The sequence below is a fragment of the Perca fluviatilis genome, chromosome 3 (assembly GCF_010015445.1).
Source record: "Perca fluviatilis chromosome 3, GENO_Pfluv_1.0, whole genome shotgun sequence".
NCBI lineage: Eukaryota > Metazoa > Chordata > Actinopteri > Perciformes > Percidae > Perca > Perca fluviatilis.
Genome location: NC_053114.1, coordinates 7,975,377 through 7,997,052, shown reverse-complemented (window position 1 = coordinate 7,997,052; position 21,676 = coordinate 7,975,377). Strand labels below are relative to the sequence as shown.

Genomic DNA, 21,676 nt, shown 5'->3' with positions numbered 1-21,676 from the left:
TTTTGACAAACATATTGATCCACAGCAACATTTCACTCAACTAAGACGAGACAACATTACGCATTATGACGCATTATGCCCTTCCAAAGAAAAAACAGACTTAACTAGTGCCTACCAGACACTAGAGACTTTGAACAGACTTTGAAAAGACTAAAGTCTGACAAAATCTCACATCTAAAGACAATCATCTCACATCTAACGTTAAAGACTGTCATAATATGTAAAGACTGGAGATCTTGCAGCGTCACACATTGCAAGACTACAACTAGATTTGTTTTGAAAAATGTAACCAACCTACCGCTAGCGTTAGCTGGTAACTTAAGGGAGCGTTTGCTGACTTTTTGCTCTGACGTACATGCAGATGACTATACCTGGAGGTCTGCGTTTATCCAAAGGTAAATCTCCTGTTGGATGACTCTCTTCAGAAGGGCTGAAAATCTGCAACTTTCCCTCTTCAGCTGCCATAGAAACCATAAACAACACTGGCTCTAGCCGTTTGCTGCTTCCTGTTTGGTGCTGGAGGGAGCGCACCCATTGGTTGTTGACAATGTTCACATGATTTCACTTCACTACCAAGACTTAAAACTTATGATAATATCAAACACGTATGATTTTGTAGGAACGTCCAGACGGGAAAAAGACTGGGACTGAGTCTTATCACCACCGATATGGGAAATTAGTCCAACAGTGGAATCGCTTGAAATGTCGTTTGGTGTAAGGTCGGCATTACATGAATGTTGTCTCACATTCTTAACATGCCTTGAATCTTTGTATCTCTCTGCCCTGACATTTGTAAAGCCGTTTGTTATAATTGCATCACCCACATTTTTTCCATTAAAAGGACTAAGTGTGGGGTTTACATTCTGAGCCTCGCATTAGTGTTCCTTCATGTGCAAATCAGTCTGTGTCTGCACAAGTTAAAATCATCCAGGAAATATCCTAGTTATCCTAATTATTCTTACAACTGACTGTTGGACCAACAGGGCTACGAGGACACAATTAACTGTGTAAAAACTTGAAAGAAAAAAAAAAACTATTGAATCAAGTGGTCAATTAAGATGGTTATGTCAACCAAATGACATAACCATATGCCTACATTTGAGTGTCATTGATAGCATTATTTTTAGAGTGCACTGCTCTATTATTGAGGCCTAAGTATAGATTTATAAATAGAAAAACAAAGATGAAGAATGAATGAAGAAGTATTACATTATAACAAGGTTTGTATTTTTGAATGCCTATCATAATAATAATACTCAGGCCAAAATGTTTATTGTAATAGTACGTGTCCATTGTCAGCGTCATTTCAACGCTTCCCATTCATTTCTGTGGGAGCGGCCGTGCAATGCATTCTGGTAGCGTCGCAGGGACTTTGGAGTAGCGGGGCGTCGAGTCGCCCGCTCCTCATTTGCATAAAAGTTGAATCCAGCCAACTTCATGCAAATGAGCAGTGGCTGGCTCGGCTCGCCGCCTCTCAAAAGCCGTCAAAAAACATTTAAACTGACCTTTGTTGATCTGAAATGAAGACAGATTCAGCAACTGCATAGCCTATTTCTCGCTTAATGTGTTTTCAGAAACACGTTTCGCTGAACTATTTTCGTAAAATACGAGATCATATTCCGAACGAGCCACCATTTGGTTGGTTTAGAAATTCGGGAGCAACCAGCCCCACGTGACGCGTTCCTCCAATCAGCTGCAGCTATCACGGTTGTAGGAGGGTTTAGACTGTTTTCTTTTCTTGTCATTGGTCAGTGAAGAGAAACTGGTGGCAAGCTCACTAGCATGCAATGCTGGGAAGCGGGGCGATCCCATCCGTGAAAACAACGCATATATGGACATGTACCATAAGGGTTAATGGTGGAATCATTCCTCCCATCTATACTGCTGTGAAGCAAGCCTTTACTAGCACAGCTCCATTACACATGAGCAATGTAAATGTAAATATTGTCTTGAGAGTTGAAGGAGAGACAAGGAAGACTGAATGACTTAAAGACAGTTACAGGAAGACAGTCTGAGGTCTCTAGGACAGAGACAAGGCTTGACTTTTTAAATAAAATTGATGTGGAAAAAGCTACTAACAACTCCAGTTTAAAGCATTTTAAGGCAGAATCAAAGCGAGTTCTAGCATGTGTGTGGACATCTGAGACTCAAGGCCCAGAATGTTGGTTAAACCACTAATGGAAAATAAGGGGCTGAGGATGAGAACGCTTCATTTAGCTGGAGAAAGCTTTCAGCCGTCCAAAGTTTTTAAAAAGGTGAAAACAGTATACCTTCCAACAGCGTCATCAACCGCTCCTGAAAGCACAACCAGGCCAGGACATGCAACAGCTCGGACTAAAGATGCAGGACACGTGCTAAGATGAGCACTGACAGGATAACCTTTTAATATTCATGAATAACACTTGCCTACCAAAACAATTATGACCCTCTGTCGCCATATGGTGACTTACATCCGAAACATTCTGATTTCTAAAACACAGTGCAACATAAGTAGAGGCAGAACCTAGAACGTACAGGGTTTTAAGTTTAGCTCATGGGAAGCTTTAGGTTACTGGTTGTTAAGTTTCTGTTAAAAAAAGTTAACAGTCTTAAAGGGTAACTACCGTTTTTTTAACCTGGACTATTTTCCTATGTTTTTGTGTCTAAGTGACTGATGGGAACAACATCTTTGACATTGGTCCAGCACAAAGCAAGATCACTGCAGTCGGCAGCGGCGAAACTACAATGTAAGTTAATAGGGCAATTATCCAGCTTGTATTTCCCTTCACAAAAGTGCTCGTTTTGCCACTGACAGGCTCAGATTATTATTCTAAGTGTCTGACAACATTATGGAAAGGATCCCTTCAGAGATAGATCTTTAAAACCTTTTTGAGACCTTTCTGTTTAACCAGAAACAGCTCTGAAGTCGCTAAGCTAAACCCAACAGACTCCATTTAAAAAAGCAATACTTTTATTGTGTATAGAGCCAACAAATTTTCACATGTAAATCCGTAAACTATGCATTTACTTCAACCAAAACTAGAGAGGTGATGGTTGCAAAAGTGGAAAGACGACCCAAAACTGCTTTCCATGGTTTTATTTTGTGTATTTTACGTTGCTAAAATGACTGCTTATTTACATTGAGTCTGGTGGCTATAGCGAACGCAATTCTGCGGATGTTTTTATGTTTAAAAAAAAAAAGGTCTTATGCAGTCATTAAATGGTTTGTTGATTTTCCTGTGAGATGATTATTGTCCAAGATTTATGCTAAACTGATGCAAATATCCATAGGAGAACTCCCAATAGTAAAGAAATGGGAACGAGAGCTATGCCCTGAGGGGAACACAATTCATTGGGAGACAGTTTGGGACAACATTTTCCACTGTTCCAAGAACCCAAATCACCAGTATATCTACTTCAACATATGCCATAGGACATATTGGACTCCTCAGAAGAGATACGTCTCTAAAGTCATTCCAGTTCCCTATTGTACATTCTGTCAACCTGAACAAACTGGAACTTTCCTGCACATGGTCTGGGAGTGTGAACAGGTGCATGAATTCTGGCACAAAAAAACATCAATAATATCTGATGTGATAGGATATCTAATCCCTACTGCCATGATTGTTTTGTTAATTAATGATGACTCTAAATTACAACTGCTTGAGAGACAGAGGAAGATTGGCTAGCTGGCTCAACTGCAACCAAGAAAATGATAGCTCAACGTTGGCTCCCCCCCACCCACTCGCTTTGTATAAAACATTGGTTAGCGTATTTCCTAGACATAGTTATGTTTGAGCTCTCTACAGCAAGGCCAAACCATCAACAATCAGCCTATATTTTTGTTCTTGTTCAATTTGTGTTCATCTGTTCTATGCACCACTTGACATTACCTGTCACGTATTCTGTATGATAAATGGTGCTAAAAAATAATAAAAAATGTATCCCAAAAAACAGAAAGGTCAACTTACTTTCCATAATGTTGTCAGACACTTAATATTAATATAATATTAATCTGAGCCTGTCAGTGGCAAAACAAGCACTTTTGTGAACTAACTTGCTCCTTTTGGAGATTTTGGCCACTTGACAGTTCATCCTTGATTCCATTCAAAAATGTCCGTCAAGCTCAACTTGTAAGCCAACATGGAAGGGTGCTAAAAGTGCCCAGAAAGATAGAAAGCTTGAACATCTACAGCTTCACAACAACCAAGTAAACTCCACCTGTTGATGAAGACCCTGTGACACGGTGGAAAACTGTCCAGTGAGTGGACCTGGAGTCTTTTGCTTTTTTCGCACAGGTTAAACACAACCAATAATACAATTTGTTGAAATTTAAATGTTTTTTCATTTTTGCCAGAGCGTAGCAGTTTCCCACTACTACCAGTCTTTATTCTAAGCAAGGTTAAACACATCTTTTTTTTTTAAGACTATTTTTGGGTAATTGTATGCCTTTATTGACAGGACAGCTGAAGAAATGAAAGGTGAGAGAGAGGGGGAATGACATACAGCAAAAGGCCGCAGGTCAGAGTCGAACCCGGGCCTGCTGTGTCAAGGAGTAAACTATATATGGGCACACGCTCTACCAACTGAGCTATCCAGGCGCCTGCCTAAACACATCTATTAGATCGTGCCTGGGTAGCTCACCTGGTAGAGCGTCCTCAGTCCTCGCGGCCGTTGGTTCAAATCTGACCTGTGTCCCTTTGCTGCATGCCTCCCCCCTCTCTCCCCTTTCATGTCTGACCTCCTGTCCTATCAAGTAAAGGCTTAAAAAAGAATCTAAAAAAACAACTTTATTTTGTATCTTTGCTCTACTGTAGATGAACAAAGATGAAATTCATTTTGATCTTCTAGTCTGATTGTGTGTTTGTCAGAGAAATCACTGGTCCAATGGTTTCTAGCATTACTTAGAAACGTATGACAGCACAGAGATGAGATTGATAGAAATCATCTGACCAGAAGTGAAACAGCAAAACAACTCCAACATGTTGGATTTTGACTTTAAGCTTTTATGCAACCAGGCTAAAAAAATCTCCAAGAAGAAACACTAACTTTAATTGCTACACTATCCAGACAGAAGGTTAAAAAGCTGACGTTCTACTGTCTAAAGTGGAGCTCTAGAAGAACAGTGTCATTATTCCTGATCTGAGATGAACCCAGCTGGCCTCTGCCAGCATCCCTGTGGTTGACATCAGTAAAATCATTCAGTTGGTGTGTTCTGCTAAAGATCTGGGTCGCTAGTCACCGCTGGCACGCAGATACAGGCCTAATGCAAAACAAATGTTTTCACAAAGTCGCCCAGTGTTGAATCAGCATCATTCATTTTACCCAGACTCCTTTTTTCCCCCCTCCCAGAGGACTGATTTGGATGACTCGGGCTGTGGCTGAGTCTCTTCAGACAGCTGCTTCACATTAGCCCCTGATGATGAGAATTTGATGTTGCCCACGTCTTTAACCCCTGTGACAAACCACTGGCCTTACTGAGCTCAGCATCAAACAGCATGGAGCCGGCTGTGTACTCTCCCTCAGCTGCAATCACAGATAAATCCCAACGCTGGCTGGCTGTGTGTATGGTACTAATCAAAAACACGGCAGAGAATTAAACAAAGGGCTTTTGTGAAGGTAGTCACAGACTTTCCACGGCTTCATGCATGCCACTCTGCCTTTTAAGGGGAAATATTACACCAAATTGTTCAACAGCCAATTTATCAAGGATTTTCTTTTTGTATCAGCAAAGACGCAAACAAGGTAGAGATACTGAAAGATAAGTCGAGAGAAAAAACAGTTCACTTCAACACACATCTGGTCTACAAGCTCTTACATGTTAGAGGAGGTTCTCACGGCTCTGCTGCCCTCTGTAGTGCAGTTTACTATGAATGTATTCTACACATGCAAATGGTCAAAAGTATGTGAAACTTGAACATCACACCCATATGGGGTTGAGATAAACATGTCATTCCAAAACCATGGCCTATCTTTTTTTTTTCTTTTAAGCCTCCGCTCCTCTGGCTTCAGTCTCTCCACCAGATGTTGAACCAGCTGCAGGGGTTTGCTCCCATTCAGCCACCAGAGCTTCAGTGAGGACTGATACTGATGTAAGGATGTCTGGTCTGGCTGCCAAAGGTGTTGCAGAACTAAAGTTCAGCTTTATACTAGGCCTGTAACAATCATTTACATAATTGTCTAATCACAATTAACATTTCTTTGTTTAATCACAATTAATTGCTAACAACAGGTCCTAAGGGGTATGCAGTGTTTTCCCTAGGTTTGTGGAAGACTTAGGTATATGTATTTTATCTCTTTCTGGTCCTTTGTCTTTTCTTTGGGGTTGTTTTGGGTCTGTGTGGTCATTTGGTGTCTCTTTGTAGTCCGTTTTGTTTTTTTACATCATTTTGGACCGTTATTACCATATCTGTGTCTGAATCGTTGGAAAAGCTAACGCAGAAAATACATAAATAACTCTCAAAAGGCTTCAAGACAAAACTTGCTAAACAGTCCAACTGCAATCATTAGTCTGAGTCTTTTAATTACATTCATTCGGTTCAATGTTATGACAGGGAAAACCCTGGGTACGACTGTTGATGGTAATTTTCAGTTTTATGTTAATTTAAGAAAAATATACAATGTTTTATGATAGTAAAGTGGCATGGTTTAGTTCATAGGCTGTGTACTTGTGTTATTACATTATCTGGGTCACATGACAGGGAGATATTACAAAACGTATTCTGGAATTCATTCAAAACTTAAATTTTTTTTGCAAAAGCAATATATAAATATTTTTAAATTTGACTGAAGGAGACAATTACATTGTTAATCGCAATTATTTCTGAGACAATTAATTGTACAGTAACACTTTGAAAAAAGTTCAAAATGAAAAATCTTCATGAAAATGAGATTAAACTAAATAAAAAAATAACCTCCGATAACAAAAACTATGACTTGAGTAAGAACTATGCATGCGGGACTGTCCTGATCAGAAAAACGCTCACATAGGTCGTTTCTTCAAGAAGCAATTAGGACCCATATTTAGGTTTCTAGTGGCAGCGCCTTCTAGTGGCCATGGCAGTTATGACGGGAGCAAAGCAGGAAGTAAGGTGAGGAAGTATAAGAGCGCCAACTTTCGTGCGAGGAGGAAGGTTGGGGTGGTGGATGGTTCAAACGAAAACAGGACTTTCACCCAGGAAAATAACAGTAAACTAAGTTTTCTATACATTTACGAAGTAAACGAAACAAAGAGAGCTACGTCACATTCAGCATCTCGTGCGTAACCGGTAAGTTACATCTGATTTTAACACAAACTATGATATTTTTCTAAACTTAACTAAGTAGTTTTTGTGTCTAAACTAGGGCTGTCAAACGATAATTTTTTTTTATCGCAATTAATCGCTAAATTTCTATAGTTAATCGCGATTAATCACGTTTTATCACATGATTAAAATTCTATTATTTTGCATTTCATAACTGTTTTTAAGTTCTTATTAACAATGGAAAGCAATTCTTAACAGTGTATATTGATTGGTAATCAAATGAATGCAAAGAAAGTGACTTTATGAACTTGATTTTAAGATTTGTATTGTTTGTTATTTATTTATTTACTGTAAACAAAAGAAAAATGGGTGAATCTAGTAACACATTTGAATCTAGAGTCAATATTAGGGTTGGGTATTGTTTGGTTTGGATACCGGTGCTAAAGCGGTACTTTTAAAACGGTACCGATGCCTTAAGGCGAGACACGGCAGGCAAAAACATCGGGTTTTTTTCACTGGTCAATTTTGAGATTTTGGGCTATTTGTCTTTAATAACATGTATTCTTTCAGACTTGTTGTGAAAAAAAGTCAAAAATACACATTTAGGTCTTTATTTTACTACACTTTGTCTGTTTGCGTCGGTAGATTTCTCCTAAATTCAACAAAAGTTGGCATTCTAAATAATCCCGCTGCTCCGCGATCGCTGTCTGCACCCTGTCATCTCATATACCGTTGGAAAGCTCTCTCTCTCCTCTACAATGCTGTCGGATCCAAATATGGTCATTTCCTTTTCATCAGCATCCAATCGTGAAAGTAAAAGGGAGATTTAACTCTAAATACGCAATCTCATTGGCTGATGCCAATTTCTGACAACGTGATTCGTTCAGAATCGTCACGTGACGTGCTCTGACATTTCCGCGGTAGTTCAGAATGTCAAAAGAAGTGCGTCGAAAACGGTCGAAAATCATCTCAGAGAAGACGAAAACAGTTGTTATTAGCAAGAAGACACAGGGGATTACACACTAAAACAGCAGATGATGTCGTTCAGAAATCAGACTGACTCTCTCTCTCTCTCTCTCAAGCAGTTTACAGAAATTCATAGCCTACATGTCATATATTAAATATGTAGGTGTCACATATATACTATTCTAATATAATTACTATAAAATACTAAACAAATCTGTAATTTTGGGATCCTAAGTGGTTGTGAGTCCCTCAGGCTGTGGCAGGCAGTTCCATGTCTAGCTGTCAGTGGAGCTGCTGTCGCTTCTCCTAGGAGAACTACCAGCTTCTTTACTGCTGTTAACTTTGGGAAGTTTTATTTTTTGGGCTATTTTTCCAAGGTGTAAATCTCTTAGTGAAGATACGTTTTCCCAGTGCATCTCTGTCTGACCCAGTTGGTGGTCACTGAGCCTGTCTCTCTCTCTGACCTGTCTGTCTGACCCAGTTGGTGGTCACTGAGCCTGTATTTAGTCAGGATCTGTCTCTTCTTCATATCTCTGACAGTGTGAAGATAATGTGTCTAATAAAAATGTAGTCTACTTTGTTTGCTTTCTCCAATGTTCTAAATATTGGTCTTTTTAATGATTCATAAGAAGCTCATCCCTGTGTATCACCGGATGTCCAGTGACAGTGCAGCATGGAGGCACTCAGAATGCTAACGCATGCCTCAACTAGGTTATATGGGCCCAGTGTCCAAAAACTGCAGCCATGAAGACTATTTCTACATTCAATTAGGGTGCCTTTGCTATGCTGGCTGTGATGGAGAAATTGTGGCTTCAGAGCACAGACCGTTAATGCAATGAAGGATGACGACATGGTTAGGATCTCAAAAGCCAAAAGTGTCCATTCCACCAGTGGAAAGTGGAGCCGTAAAAGTGTAAGCACAGCCAAAATAGTGAAAAGACACCAGCAGGAGATGGAGGAGGGCCCTACATATGGCACTGGCATGGATATGTAGACTGTAAACTAACTTGGGGGAACTAGGATGTGTAATGATTGTTTTCTGTCAGTTTGAAGTTTGTGATGTAATGGTCTTCATTTGAAGGCCATGTTGATGTGTTGTTTTGGATGTTATGATCAGTGATGGATAAAGCAATAATGTGTTTTGGATGTTAAACAGTGTGATACATGGATCTTACTTGGACCTGAAGGGATATTTGTCTGTAATTCATGGCTTTCAATAGAAATTAGTGGAATTTTGCTATAAAAATCTTTAAAGCCCGTTTTCTCAAAATGACTTTTCTCTCATACTCCAAGTACGAAATCTCCACTTCAGTAGCACCTTTATACACCAAAACGTCCAGTCTTGTACCTAGTTATATTATGAAGACAATTACAGAGGGATTTGTAAATATATTATTCCTAGCCTGATTTATTTAACATTTTATTCCAAAAAACATGGCGAAAATCGATTTTTTTAAGGCTATTGACAGTATATTCTGATTTACAGGATAACAAAAGTAGATATCCATGAATCCCTCTGTAATTTTTTTCCCATCTAATATGTGAACACAATGAAAAAATAATTTTGAACCTGGCTTTATCCAATACTATATATTGGATAAAGCCAGGTATATATATATATATATATATATATTATATTATATATTATATATATTTAAAATTAGTTGGATAATGCCTAATTTGCATATTTAAACATAAAATTACAGAAAACTTGTAATACATTTTTTTCTCAACTTAATGTAAGTAATCAACTCAGGGAGAGTTTCATGGTGATATCTGCTAGTTAAAAAATGTACCCTATTCACCTGTAGTGTCTAGCCTTAACGGTGCCTGAACCGATACTTTTTCAGAAAGTAAAAAAAAAGAAGGGTACTAAACAACAGTTGGCGACAATAAAGAACGGCTTGTTTATTGCTAAGGCCATATGGTCAAAATTAAATGATTTAATAATAATGTAATAACTATAACAACTTATTTCACTAGTAAATAGCTGTTGAACAACAAAAACAACCACTAGATGGAAAAAGGGCATTTAACAATAACTTTGAATGCACCACGAGGCTGTAGGTTACCAGTTTCATTGAACGCACCATCTGTGTTTTTCCAACAATGGCAGCTGCAGATTGTTACTTCCCGGTGTCGGAATCCTCTACAGTGAAATACAGACAAACTTTACACCATTTAGCGTTAGCTGTCAGCATTGTAACCGTGTTTAATCCAGCTACTAGCTAGCGCTAGGCTAACGTTAGCTTCTGTCGAGTGTAGTGTTGTTTACTAGCGTCACGTGCAGCTTTGTTTCTGTTGACTGTAACGTCTGTTTCAGAGCATCAGAGAGAAGAGCAGGCATATCAGTGGCATCAGAATGAGGCACTGAAATCCATGTTGCTATTCCTGCAGCAGCAGGATGTGTTACGAGGCAAAGGGTCAAAATAGTAACCTGTTAGGCACGACGTGAAGCCGAGTGAAGTGAAAATAAATTAAATGGCGGTATGCAATTAATGCGATTAAAAAACATGTACGCGTTATGCTCAGCCCTTAATCGCATCGCGATTAAAGCGTTAATGCTGACAGCCCTAGTCTAAACCTAACCAAACTGTGACCATTTCACAACGTTAACCTCCTCTGGTTTAGATACAAGGATGGAAAACGCTCTGTGGGTCGTAGCAGAGGGGAGGAATAAACAACTGATATCGCTGTATGGTTTGGAGGACTTGCTGATGCATGCATGACAAATATAAGACAAACATTTGACTGAAATGTCTTTGGTTTCTGTTGACTAGAATTATACTACAACTACCAATAATCAAGTAACTAAAATGCTACTACTACTACTACTACTACTACTGGGGGCATTTTAGGCCTTTATTTATACAGGACAGCTGAAGACAGGAAAGGGGAGAGAGAGGGGGAATGACATGCAGCATGCATGTCATTGCTGCGTCGAGGAGTAAACCTCTGTATATGGGCGCCTGCTCTACCAGGTGAGCTACCCAGGCACCCAACTAACATGCATTATCATCAAAACCATTCCCTTCACTGGAACTAAACGGCCGAGCCCCAACTATACTACTGTCAACACAGAAAGTTTCCAACAGGAAAAAGAACAACCTCTATAGTGATTCTGCTACGTCCCTACGCACTGTTAGGAGACTCCCAGTGATCATCTAAGACAGGATGAATCAGACAACAACACGCTGGGATCCTTTATGAGAAATCAACATGAATATGTGAGCTGGAGGCATCTCAGCATGAAGACGATGACGTAATGTAGTTAAGCTTTTAGACAGAGATGGAGAGAGAGAGAGAGAGAGAGAGAGACAAAGAGAGAGACAAAGAGAGAGATCCTTGGTGTGTTGAGAGAGCAGGGTCACTCTGGCAATAACTAATACCAGCTATGGAAAATAAGAGTCGTGACTAATACTAATAAGATAACTTTGATATGCTTTGGTATTATTTCTGCATGCATATTAATTTTGAATATTCATTTTAAACTCTACTCCAAGTTCCTGAGGGTCAATAAAAGTTTATTTTTCACGAGAACTACCTACGTTTTCTGATGATCTATTAAGTTTTTTAAATTTCACAAGGTTTATGCCTGCAGAGCTTGTATGTGTTCATTTGATCCGAAAAAACAGGGAATAAAAACCTTAAAGAAACACGGCTCACTGAAACTCTACTCCCAAAGACAGCATGAGTCAGATTCTTTTCCAATTAAAAGCCTGTGTATATTGGATAATTGTGATCGAGGAGGAACCTGTGGAATGAATATTAAGTTTTAAACCCACGCGACTGCTGCAAAACCAAACTCTGGGATGCACAGCCATCTTTAAACGTGCTCTTAGCGATGTCACGCGTTTTTTAGGCTACAACATTTTTTGTCACATACATCAAACATTTCCTCACTATCTGCTAGCTGCCTGTCTCCTGAACACGCTGTAAAAAACGCAGTCTCTGTAAGCAGACCAGGCTCCACAAACCTGCCAACCTGCACCACGAAACATAACAAACAGTGTTCCAGCCGACAAGAAGGATTTGGGGGTGGGGGTTGGGGGGTTAGTGCGCGTGCACACGAAGGGGGACAACGAGCCTAGCCTCCGTTTTGTTTGACAATACTTTGAACGTCAACAAGAAGTGACGTCACCCAACATCGCTTAGAGCACCTTTAAGGAAAGAGTGGGACTTTTTATTAGCAGCTATCTACCATTTACAACTTTCACCATCTGAGTTTAAAATGTGCTAATTAGTCCAAAACACACACAACTAACAACTATATATATATATATATATATATATATATATATATATATATATATATATATATATATATATATAGTTGTAGTATACAGTTCTTTCAGAAAATTCTATATTGAGATCCATTCTGTAACACATAACAGTACTTACAGTATAAGGCACAAGTTACTTTCTTTGGTCAGGTGCCCTCACCTGGAGGTAATACCCTCTCTGACAGACAGAGAGCATGATGGGAGACCTTCATTTTCCTAGGCTGTTTCCTCCTTCAGCTGGAAGGAAACAGGGGAGGGAAGGCAGCATATTACAGCACACACACAGTAGGCTTTCCTTTGTCTGTGTGTGTGTGTGTGTGTGTGTGTGTGTCTGCCCTTGCATCTTTTCTTTTATTCATTAAAAACAGCCACAGCAGAGGGGGTCTCACTCCCAAGATACACACACACACACACACACACACACACCCCGCCCGCACGCCACACACACACAACCACACACACACACACACACACACACACACACACACACACACACACACACACACACACACAAAGACAAACAGCGCTTTGTCATACATTCCGTGCAGCATGCAGTCATGTGGTTAACTAGAAAATTATGTTTCCCACATCAAACGCTGCTTTGTGTGTGTATATTTGTGGAAGAAAGTTGTGTGTGCAGTTCTCTCCCTCTCCAATGACTTGCTCCGGCCGTCAAATAATAAGGGGGGGTCTAATAATGGGGGTCTAATCAAGGCCAAACCTGGTGGGGTTTACACACTGGTGCTCCACTGGCAACTTCCTCCCTGCCCGCACTCCTCTAACAGGACAGGACTGATGGCTCCCACATGGCCCAGGCACACAGACACAGACAGTGTATGCTCTGGGATGTGCACAGGGCACAAACTGTTTGCACACTGCCTCCTGCCACTGGTTCAACTTTCTGCTAAGTCATCAAGCTTCCTAGTGGAATGCACTGGGGAAACAAGCTGACTATAGTCTTACTTCCTCATTAGTAACCATCACAGTTACTAACCACACTCAGAAAATCAAGAGAAACTCCTCCCTCGGGCATTTTTTTTTAACTGTACCAATCTGTGAACACCAACCCGCAGCAACCAGCGAGCGCTGCACAGAGTCAGAGTATATGTAGGAGAAGAGAGTGGTAACAATAGTAAAGTCAGGGTCTTCAAATTACAAAAATGCCATGTGAGAGGGGACTGAAGTTTATGCTAAGTATATGATAACTGATGGCTATTTTCCATTCTCACCTAAGAATCTGCAACCACGGCAAGAGATCTGTCAGGCTGCACTGGGACCTTTAGCTAAATGCTAACATGCTAACAATGTTAACAAGCTGATTAGCAATTCTTTTCATTGGGGGCAGCAATAGCTTTGGGGGTGGCAGTAACTCAGTCCGTAGGGACTGGGCTTGGGAACTGAAGGATCGCCGGTTCAAGTCCCCATACCAAAGTAACTGGACTGGTAGCTGGAGAGGTGCCAGTTCACCTCCTGGGCACTACTGAGGGGCCCTTGAGCAAGGCACCAAACCCCCAACTGCCGCCTGTTCATGGGCAGCCCCCTCACTCTGACATCTCTTCATTAGTGCATGTTTAAGGTCCTGTTTGTGCATGTGTGTGTAAAGTGTAACACCAACAGAGTTTAAACCTGGAAAAACCTATACGAGCCAAAGCTTCTGGTGCTTGTGAACAGCAAAACAAACATTTTACTGAGGGGTTCCATGTTTTTTCACCTTGGTAGCTCAAAAGCTCAAGAGGTAAGAATTGACACATCGGTACTCCACATCACCAACCCATACACTGTAAAAATGGTGGATGTAGCATCAGTGATGTAGCCAAGGATCTGTGATGTCAAGCCCCGAGTTTGGCGATGTGAATGTCCCCATGTTTTTTGACGAGGGTGGAGCTGGGGAGAATGATGCAGCATAGCTAGTGTCGTTTATGGTTGCAATGGCGCTAAGCTAACATTAAGAGGGAAAGTTGCCAATTTTCAACATTCTGAAGCGAGTCATTCAGTGGAAATTTAGCAGCGGGTAAACACAGACCTCGGGGTACTGGCGCTGTTCATCTGCATGTAGGGCAGAACAAAAAATAGTAGATTTTCCCTTAAGTTACTAGCTAACGCTAGCAGTAGCTAGCTAGCTAGCTTGTTTGGCAGAACAAGACATTTTAGGCGACCTAAATGTTCCAATTAACAATGAAGTGAAAACACTCAGTGGGAGGTTCAAAGGTTAAGACAAAAACCCGGACAACACCCAAAAACAAGTTGAGGTCTATTTTAATGTCCACAGTGTTAGCATGGTTAGCATTGCTAAGCTTCTGACCTGATTGACAGGTCCTAAAGCATCCCCTGCTTTATCATCTATTTTTAAATAAATGGGACCATCATTTACTAAATGAACATCATGCTGTATTGAAGAAGACTTGAAACTAGCGATTGAGACTATGAACTCATGAAAATGTTTACTGAGGTAATAAATCAAGTGAGAAGTAGTCTCATTTTCTCATAGACTTCTATAGAAACAGACTTCTTTTTGGAGCCAGTGGAGTCGTCCCCTGCTGGAGGTTAGATAGAATGCAGCTTTAAGGCACTAACTATTGGCTTCACTTTTTAGACCCGGAAGCTTTGTCCATTATTTATACAGTCTAAGCTCCAACCATAATCAAATACAGGATTATTATACCCATAGCATTGACTAGCAAATGTGTGTACTTAAAAGGGTACTTAAAAGAGTCACAAAGTCTGACCATCTCTGTGCAACCAGCCAGAGAACTCTGGTCTCCAGGCTCTGGACTGTGAAGGCCACTCCCAACATCCATTTAAGGCCCATTTGTGCACCGAGAGTGCAAACTAAATGAGGAGCAGAGGGATCTGTGATGCTCACTCAAGGGCGGACTGTCTTATTGACAACCTGTTCTTACTGTGCATTCTGCCCCACTGCCGACTGATGACTGCACATCAATAGCCTAATGCACGGCTCCTTCATAATGCATCACAGTCCCAATGGACAATATCACACACTTTCATTCAGGGTTCGCAGCACTCTGCTCAAAGTGCCCAGGAACATTAATGAGAGGTCACATCAATACTGCACAAAGTAACAATCACCACATTATTTCTACTGTATATGCTATACAAGCATACAGAAATGCTATAGTACACCTGGATGTGTTCAGACGGTAAGCCATCGCACCTCCTCTACATTAAAAGCTGGCTACGTTCAATCTGCAGGCAAAAGTGACCCAAATCCATGTTTTAGTGGAAATTAAAAAAAAATTCCCCATAGACTTTACATGGCGAAAGACATGTCTAAATATCAGCGAATAAATGTTTTTGAGGTACATCAACTTACAAGTCTGGACACTTGAAAAAGAGAAAAGCGTGGTCGGTGAACTATAAAGCCAGCAGACAGAGCCGTCTACAGGGACCGCTAAATCATATCTAGATCGAACATTGAAATGGTGTGTGTGATTTTCAGACAGCAGAAGTTCTCTACTGTCTCGGAATAATCTTTTAGTGGATCAACATATCTGACGAAACTTATGTACTCGCACGACTCTTGCACTTTCTTTTGGGGTTGTACCCACATTGTTGAATGCACTTATTGGAAGTTGCTTTGGATGAAAGCGCCAGATTAATAAATTTAATGTCATGTGTACTGTATAATCATTTAGTCTGAACACGTGTTCAGCTGAATCAAGGGAATAAGGTGTGGGGGAGAAGAGGCACGAGCTCTCAGAGAGTGTGCTTAATCGAGGAAGTAACTGGGTTCCAGCCAACATTTAGGCCACTTTTTGGTTTAAAAGTGCGGTATGGAGAACAGAAACACGTCTGATGGTGGTGGTACTACAAATGGACACAGTATACACAGCAATAGCAAGTCCATTCAACAACAAGTCGTATAGTATACAAATGGTTCCCCAGGCTGAGTAGTTCTTCCGAACTTAACTGTTCTTTATGTATTCATTTGTGGAAGTTAAATCGTTGTCACCATAGCCTGTATTTAAAGATGGACGACGCGTCACCACCTCCTCCAGCTGTACAAAAGTGAAGCCAAAAATCGAATTGCGATTTACCTGCCAGAGTTTTTTTTGTGCTACATATTGCACATCCTACGATCATGGTTAATAAAGTAGGAAAAATAAATGAAAGATCCACTGAAAATAGGATATTTCTGTAAACAACCTGTGATACGTAAATGTAATTATTCCAGCATTTAACTTATGAATGAAAAATAGATTGTAAATATCATAATAAAAAGAGGAAACAAAAAATGTTAAATCAAATCTTACACCAAATATTAAACAAAATATTCATATTCATTCATGTGATTAATCGCGGTCTTCACGATTAGCTAATTGTATTCTTTCAAATCGTGATTTCGATTTGAAAAGGACAAATCGTTCAGCGCTAAATAGAATCCCATCTTATCTGAAAAATGAACACTTGAACAAACATCAGGGTGATCATAACTACCTAAAAATGACAGAAACCAGCTTTTTCTTCATAGCCCATCAGCTAACATGGAGGGGGCGGGGTTTATGACCTACACTGCAGCAAGCCACCAGGGGGCGATCCAGACGTTTTGGCTTCACTTATAAAGTCTATGCACCAACCCCTGGCTGTGAGTGGGTCTCTAACCGGGTGAGATCACAAACTATGTCCAATAAAGCAAGGAACAGCCACTGGCATGCAACAAGCAGAAGGAAGAGACGGACATATTTACCCAGGACATTCCCCACAGGCACCTCGTCCAGCTCCTCCAGCTCCCGGCCCATCAGCAGGTAGAGGCTGTCCATGGAACAGACGGACAGATGGGGCACGGCAGGCACACGGTCCCAAGCACTGGAACCCTCTGGCAGCTGGCGGAAACCAGAGAGGGAATTAGCATTAGGGGCAAGGAGGCTCCCGCGCATGGTAATGTGTCAACCACTGGTGGGAGAAGTATTCACATCCTTTACTTCAGTAAAAGTACTAATACCAAACCGTGGAAATGTTCTGTTACAAGTAAAAGTTCTGCATTGAAAATAGGGATAGACTGATTATCAGCCGATTATTATCAGCAGATGAATGTAGTGGAGTAAAAAGTACAATATTTCTCTCTGAAATGTAGAAGAGTAGAAGTAGAAAGTGGTATGAAAAGAAACGACTCAAGTAAAGTACAAGTACCTCAACATTTGAACTTAAGTACAGTATTTGAGTAAATGTACTTAGTTACATTCCACCACTGCACCAGTGTATGCATACTGTAGTGGGATACTTTAGATTTTCTATATTCTTGTATGAATCAAGGAATTGAAACCTTCAGTACCAAGTAGCAGTAGAAGTAGCCGTAGAAATAGAAAGTAGGATGAAAAGAAAAGACTCAAGTAAAGTATCTCAACATTTGTACTTGGTTACATTCCACCACTGGTGTCAACTTAATATTTCAATGTCTAAAGGTAGCACATTTACAACAGCTTTGAACATCACGCAGACAGAAGATAAGTGGGCAACCGGTGCTGATAGCTGTGGGGGTTTACCATGCTCAGGCCCCGGGCGGGGTCATACTTTGGTCCCAGCACAAATACTCTCTGTCCTTTCTTGGCCACGCCGCTGTAGACCCGCGCAAACGCGACAAAGGTCTGCTGATCCTCCTCCTCCGGCTGGGAGTCCTTCAGGGTCAGACCCTCCATCTTAGCTGACAGGGACAAACACGACACACACACACACACACACACACACACACACACACACACACACACACACACACACACACACACACACACACACACACACACACACACACACACACAGAAAGTGTTCCTGTGAGACTCAATCACAGGGAACTGTCTTCCTTACACATACTCTGACATTGGATGCTGTATCTAGATTTCTTTTTATGGTCTTTATTAAAGTCTGAAATAGCAGACTGATCTCATAAAGTGGCGTATGTATGACACGCCAATTCGTATGCGTTTTTTGCGTGTTATCAAGACGCATAATCGCTTTCTAGCGTGTTTATCAACGCCTTTCGGCCACCATTGACCTACATTAAGTGTGAATTTCCGCCGTAGTGAGCCTTTTCCTAAACCCAACCTTTTTTTCTTTTACACGCGTGTGACGTTGTTCTCGCGATCGTACAGCACGTTCTCGCGATAAGACGTGTGTATGTTTACATCCACTGTATACAGCGTAGACATACACGTGGAAAGCTCAAAATGCGTATAGATAACACGCCATTTGGCTTTAGGAAAGTGGCGTGTATGTTTACACAAAGTCAAAATGCCATGTTGGAAATAGGGCTGGGCAATATATGGATATTATATCGACATCGATATATGGGGCTAGATATCGTCGTAGATTTTGGATATCGTGATATGACACAAGTGTTGTCTTTTCCTGGTTTTAAAGGCTGCATTACAGTAGAGTGATGTCATTTTACCAGACTGTTCTAGCTGTTCTGTTATTTCCCTTTACCCACTTAGTCATTATATCACATTATTGGTGATTATTTAAAAAAAGGATGGGATGGGGTGACAGGTTCTGGGATTACATCAACGTTGACAAAAAGGCTAATTCAAGTTTATGTATTTATGTGTTTATATATATATATATATATATATATATATATATATATATATATATATATATATATATATATATATATATATATATATATATACTGTATATATTTTTTTATCTCCCTTCAGTGGGACCCTGTAATCCTGCTATACTTCTGTAGCATGTTTATACTATTTATCTGTTTATGTTCATTGGACTAAAAAAGATGAAGTCCGCTTTCATGAAAAACTTGAATTCAAAAAAAAAAAAAAAGCACCAATAGTCAACCCTACAATATCGCCGCACTATTGATATTGATGTATTAGGTAAAATATATTGTGATATTTGAATTTCTCCATATTGCCAGCCAGTTAGCTGCATCCAAACAACAATAAACATTTGTTCTTTACCTACAGGTAATTATTAGTGATGATTTATTCACAATGTATTAAAATGCCATTTTTCAGTAAAAAACCCCATGGTTTAAATGCTGCTAATATTTGACCCTTTTGAGCATTCAATCCACCCTTTCCCCTTAGCTCTCTCTGTCAAATGTAATGATGACAAAATAAGCGCAAACTCAATCAGAAATATTTGTACAAGTCTTTTGTCAAAGTGTGGTGCATTTAGAGAAGTAAAAAGATGGATGAAAAGGGAGAGCTAGCAATGAGTCAGGGAGCAGATAGTGGAGCGTACCTGAGTCACATCCTGCAGGTTGGCCTTCCTGTGAGCGGCTCTCTGCTACCGTCTGATCAGCTGCCATCCTGTCAGCATGTCTCTGCCGAGCCAGCTCCCTGCGCTGGGCTATCTCCTCCTGGGTCAACGGCCTGAACACACACACACACACACACACACACACACACACACACACACACACACACACACACACACACACACACACACACACACACACACACACACACACACACACACACACACACACACACACAACACAACACACACATGCAGGGGGGGGGGCACTAAATTATTCATTGATTATTTTCCATAAAGTTGACAGAAAGAAATGTCTGAAAATATACATTTACATGAATCCAACATATTATTAGCAAAATAAGATTGTGAAAACAAATAACACAACAGAGAGGATAAGGCTTACTGGTAAGGTAAGGTAGCCATCCACAGGTACAGTAAAGCTTAAGGATTCATATAATAAATATATATGAATATGTAAATTATTTTAATACCTTAGTATTGTATGCACCATAAAAAGGTATGTGTAAAGACCTTAGGCTGCCCTACATGTTATTGTAGGCCCAGTTTATTATGAAACTATTTTTTACAATATAAGTAGGGGGATCGCTGCAACCTCTGACAAAAGTAGTCATACAGTCTGTCATTGTGTTACTTATTGATGAAATTAAAGAAAAAAATGAATGATCCCCCCTCTTTTCCTGGTGACCCCCTGAAGAACCCCTGGGGGTCCCCATGCCCTAGAGCAGGCTGTAGGGTGAAACCACAGAAAGAGTTTGAAAAAGTGAAGGCTGTGGTTGCAGTGATTATCTGATTAGTATGTGTGGCTTCAGGTATCGGTGAGAAAAATTTAAATACAATCCAGGAAGTCCACTTTGAGCAATGGATCCCCGAGTATGAAGCCTTATCCGATGCAGGACACTGCTGCACGTTCTGCCGGAGCCCTCTGCATTTCAGGTGGCTCCGATTTTTTGTGCTAAATCCAGGCTGTGCAGTATCACAAAGCTGACTCCCTTTAAACTACGCTGCAGAGCAGATCTGCTAAGGAGCAAGTTCAGATCAAGACATGTAAACAACCTACCTTCTAACACTTTGGAAAAAAAAAAAAAACTCATTCTTTATTTGAGTCGTTAACGATGAACAAAATCAGTTGGTTACCAGGTTTGTGATCACCAGGTTTTGGCTTATTTAAGGCGGATGACTCAACCTGACTACGCTCAACTCACTTTGTGATAAAGGCTACTCAACACATGAATTTTCTTCTCTTTTAATTAGAGATGCACCGATTACAACTTTCTAGGCCAATTCTAATTTCCAATTTTCATTGAGCTGGGCCAGCCGATACAGATTTTTAGCCGATTCCAATTTCATTTTTTCTAACCACTTTACAGCACACGCAAATATTTATTTTCTATATTTTCTTTAATAGAACATTTTGCACAGAACATAGAAACTTTTTGAACAGATAATGGATCACTATAAAACAGAACTATATAAATTACTCCGGGGCCACTAGTGTGGGAAATTCACACACATCTGAAGTGCAATGTTAGAACCATTTCCTTCTTTTCACATCCAATATCCATCTAAAAAAAATGTAATTTTGGTTGTTGGTGTCGTCCCTCCACGCCCTACTTTTTCCTTGCAGGTGTTGCATATTGCAAAACTTTTTATCTTCTGCACACACACTGAAGAATTTCCAAACAGCTGACATGTTGCAGGTTAATTCACAAGGTTACCTACATGTGCGAGAATAGCACGGACACACGCTTCACACCGCGAGCGGGTACGCGCGACACATGGCGGAAAAGTTGCGAGAAAGAGACTGTGCGGTCGCATCCGTGTGCATCCTTGAGATCTGTAACTTTGATAACTTATGTTGTCAGATAATTGTAGCACTGACCTGCATGAAATCGGCATATGTCAGACTGACCTGCCGGTCGCCGGTCATGGCCGAGCAAGTGAAAGCCG

The 21,676-nt window shown here is 40.4% G+C and overlaps 1 protein-coding gene across 4 annotated transcripts in view; it reads right to left on the bottom strand.

Annotated features, from left to right (window-relative positions):
* Positions 1-21,676, bottom strand: part of efl1 (elongation factor like GTPase 1) — a 130,456-nt gene that overhangs the window by 72,615 nt on the left and 36,165 nt on the right. For all 4 annotated transcript variants that reach the window (XM_039794987.1, XM_039794985.1, XM_039794984.1 and 1 more), the window contains exons 13-15: positions 19,691-19,821; positions 17,974-18,131; positions 17,178-17,313 (exon numbers count right to left, since the gene is read on the bottom strand). In XM_039794987.1, coding sequence (XP_039650921.1) covers positions 17,178-17,313; positions 17,974-18,131; positions 19,691-19,821 — 425 coding nt within the window. The remainder of the gene's footprint in view (positions 1-17,177; positions 17,314-17,973; positions 18,132-19,690; positions 19,822-21,676) is intronic.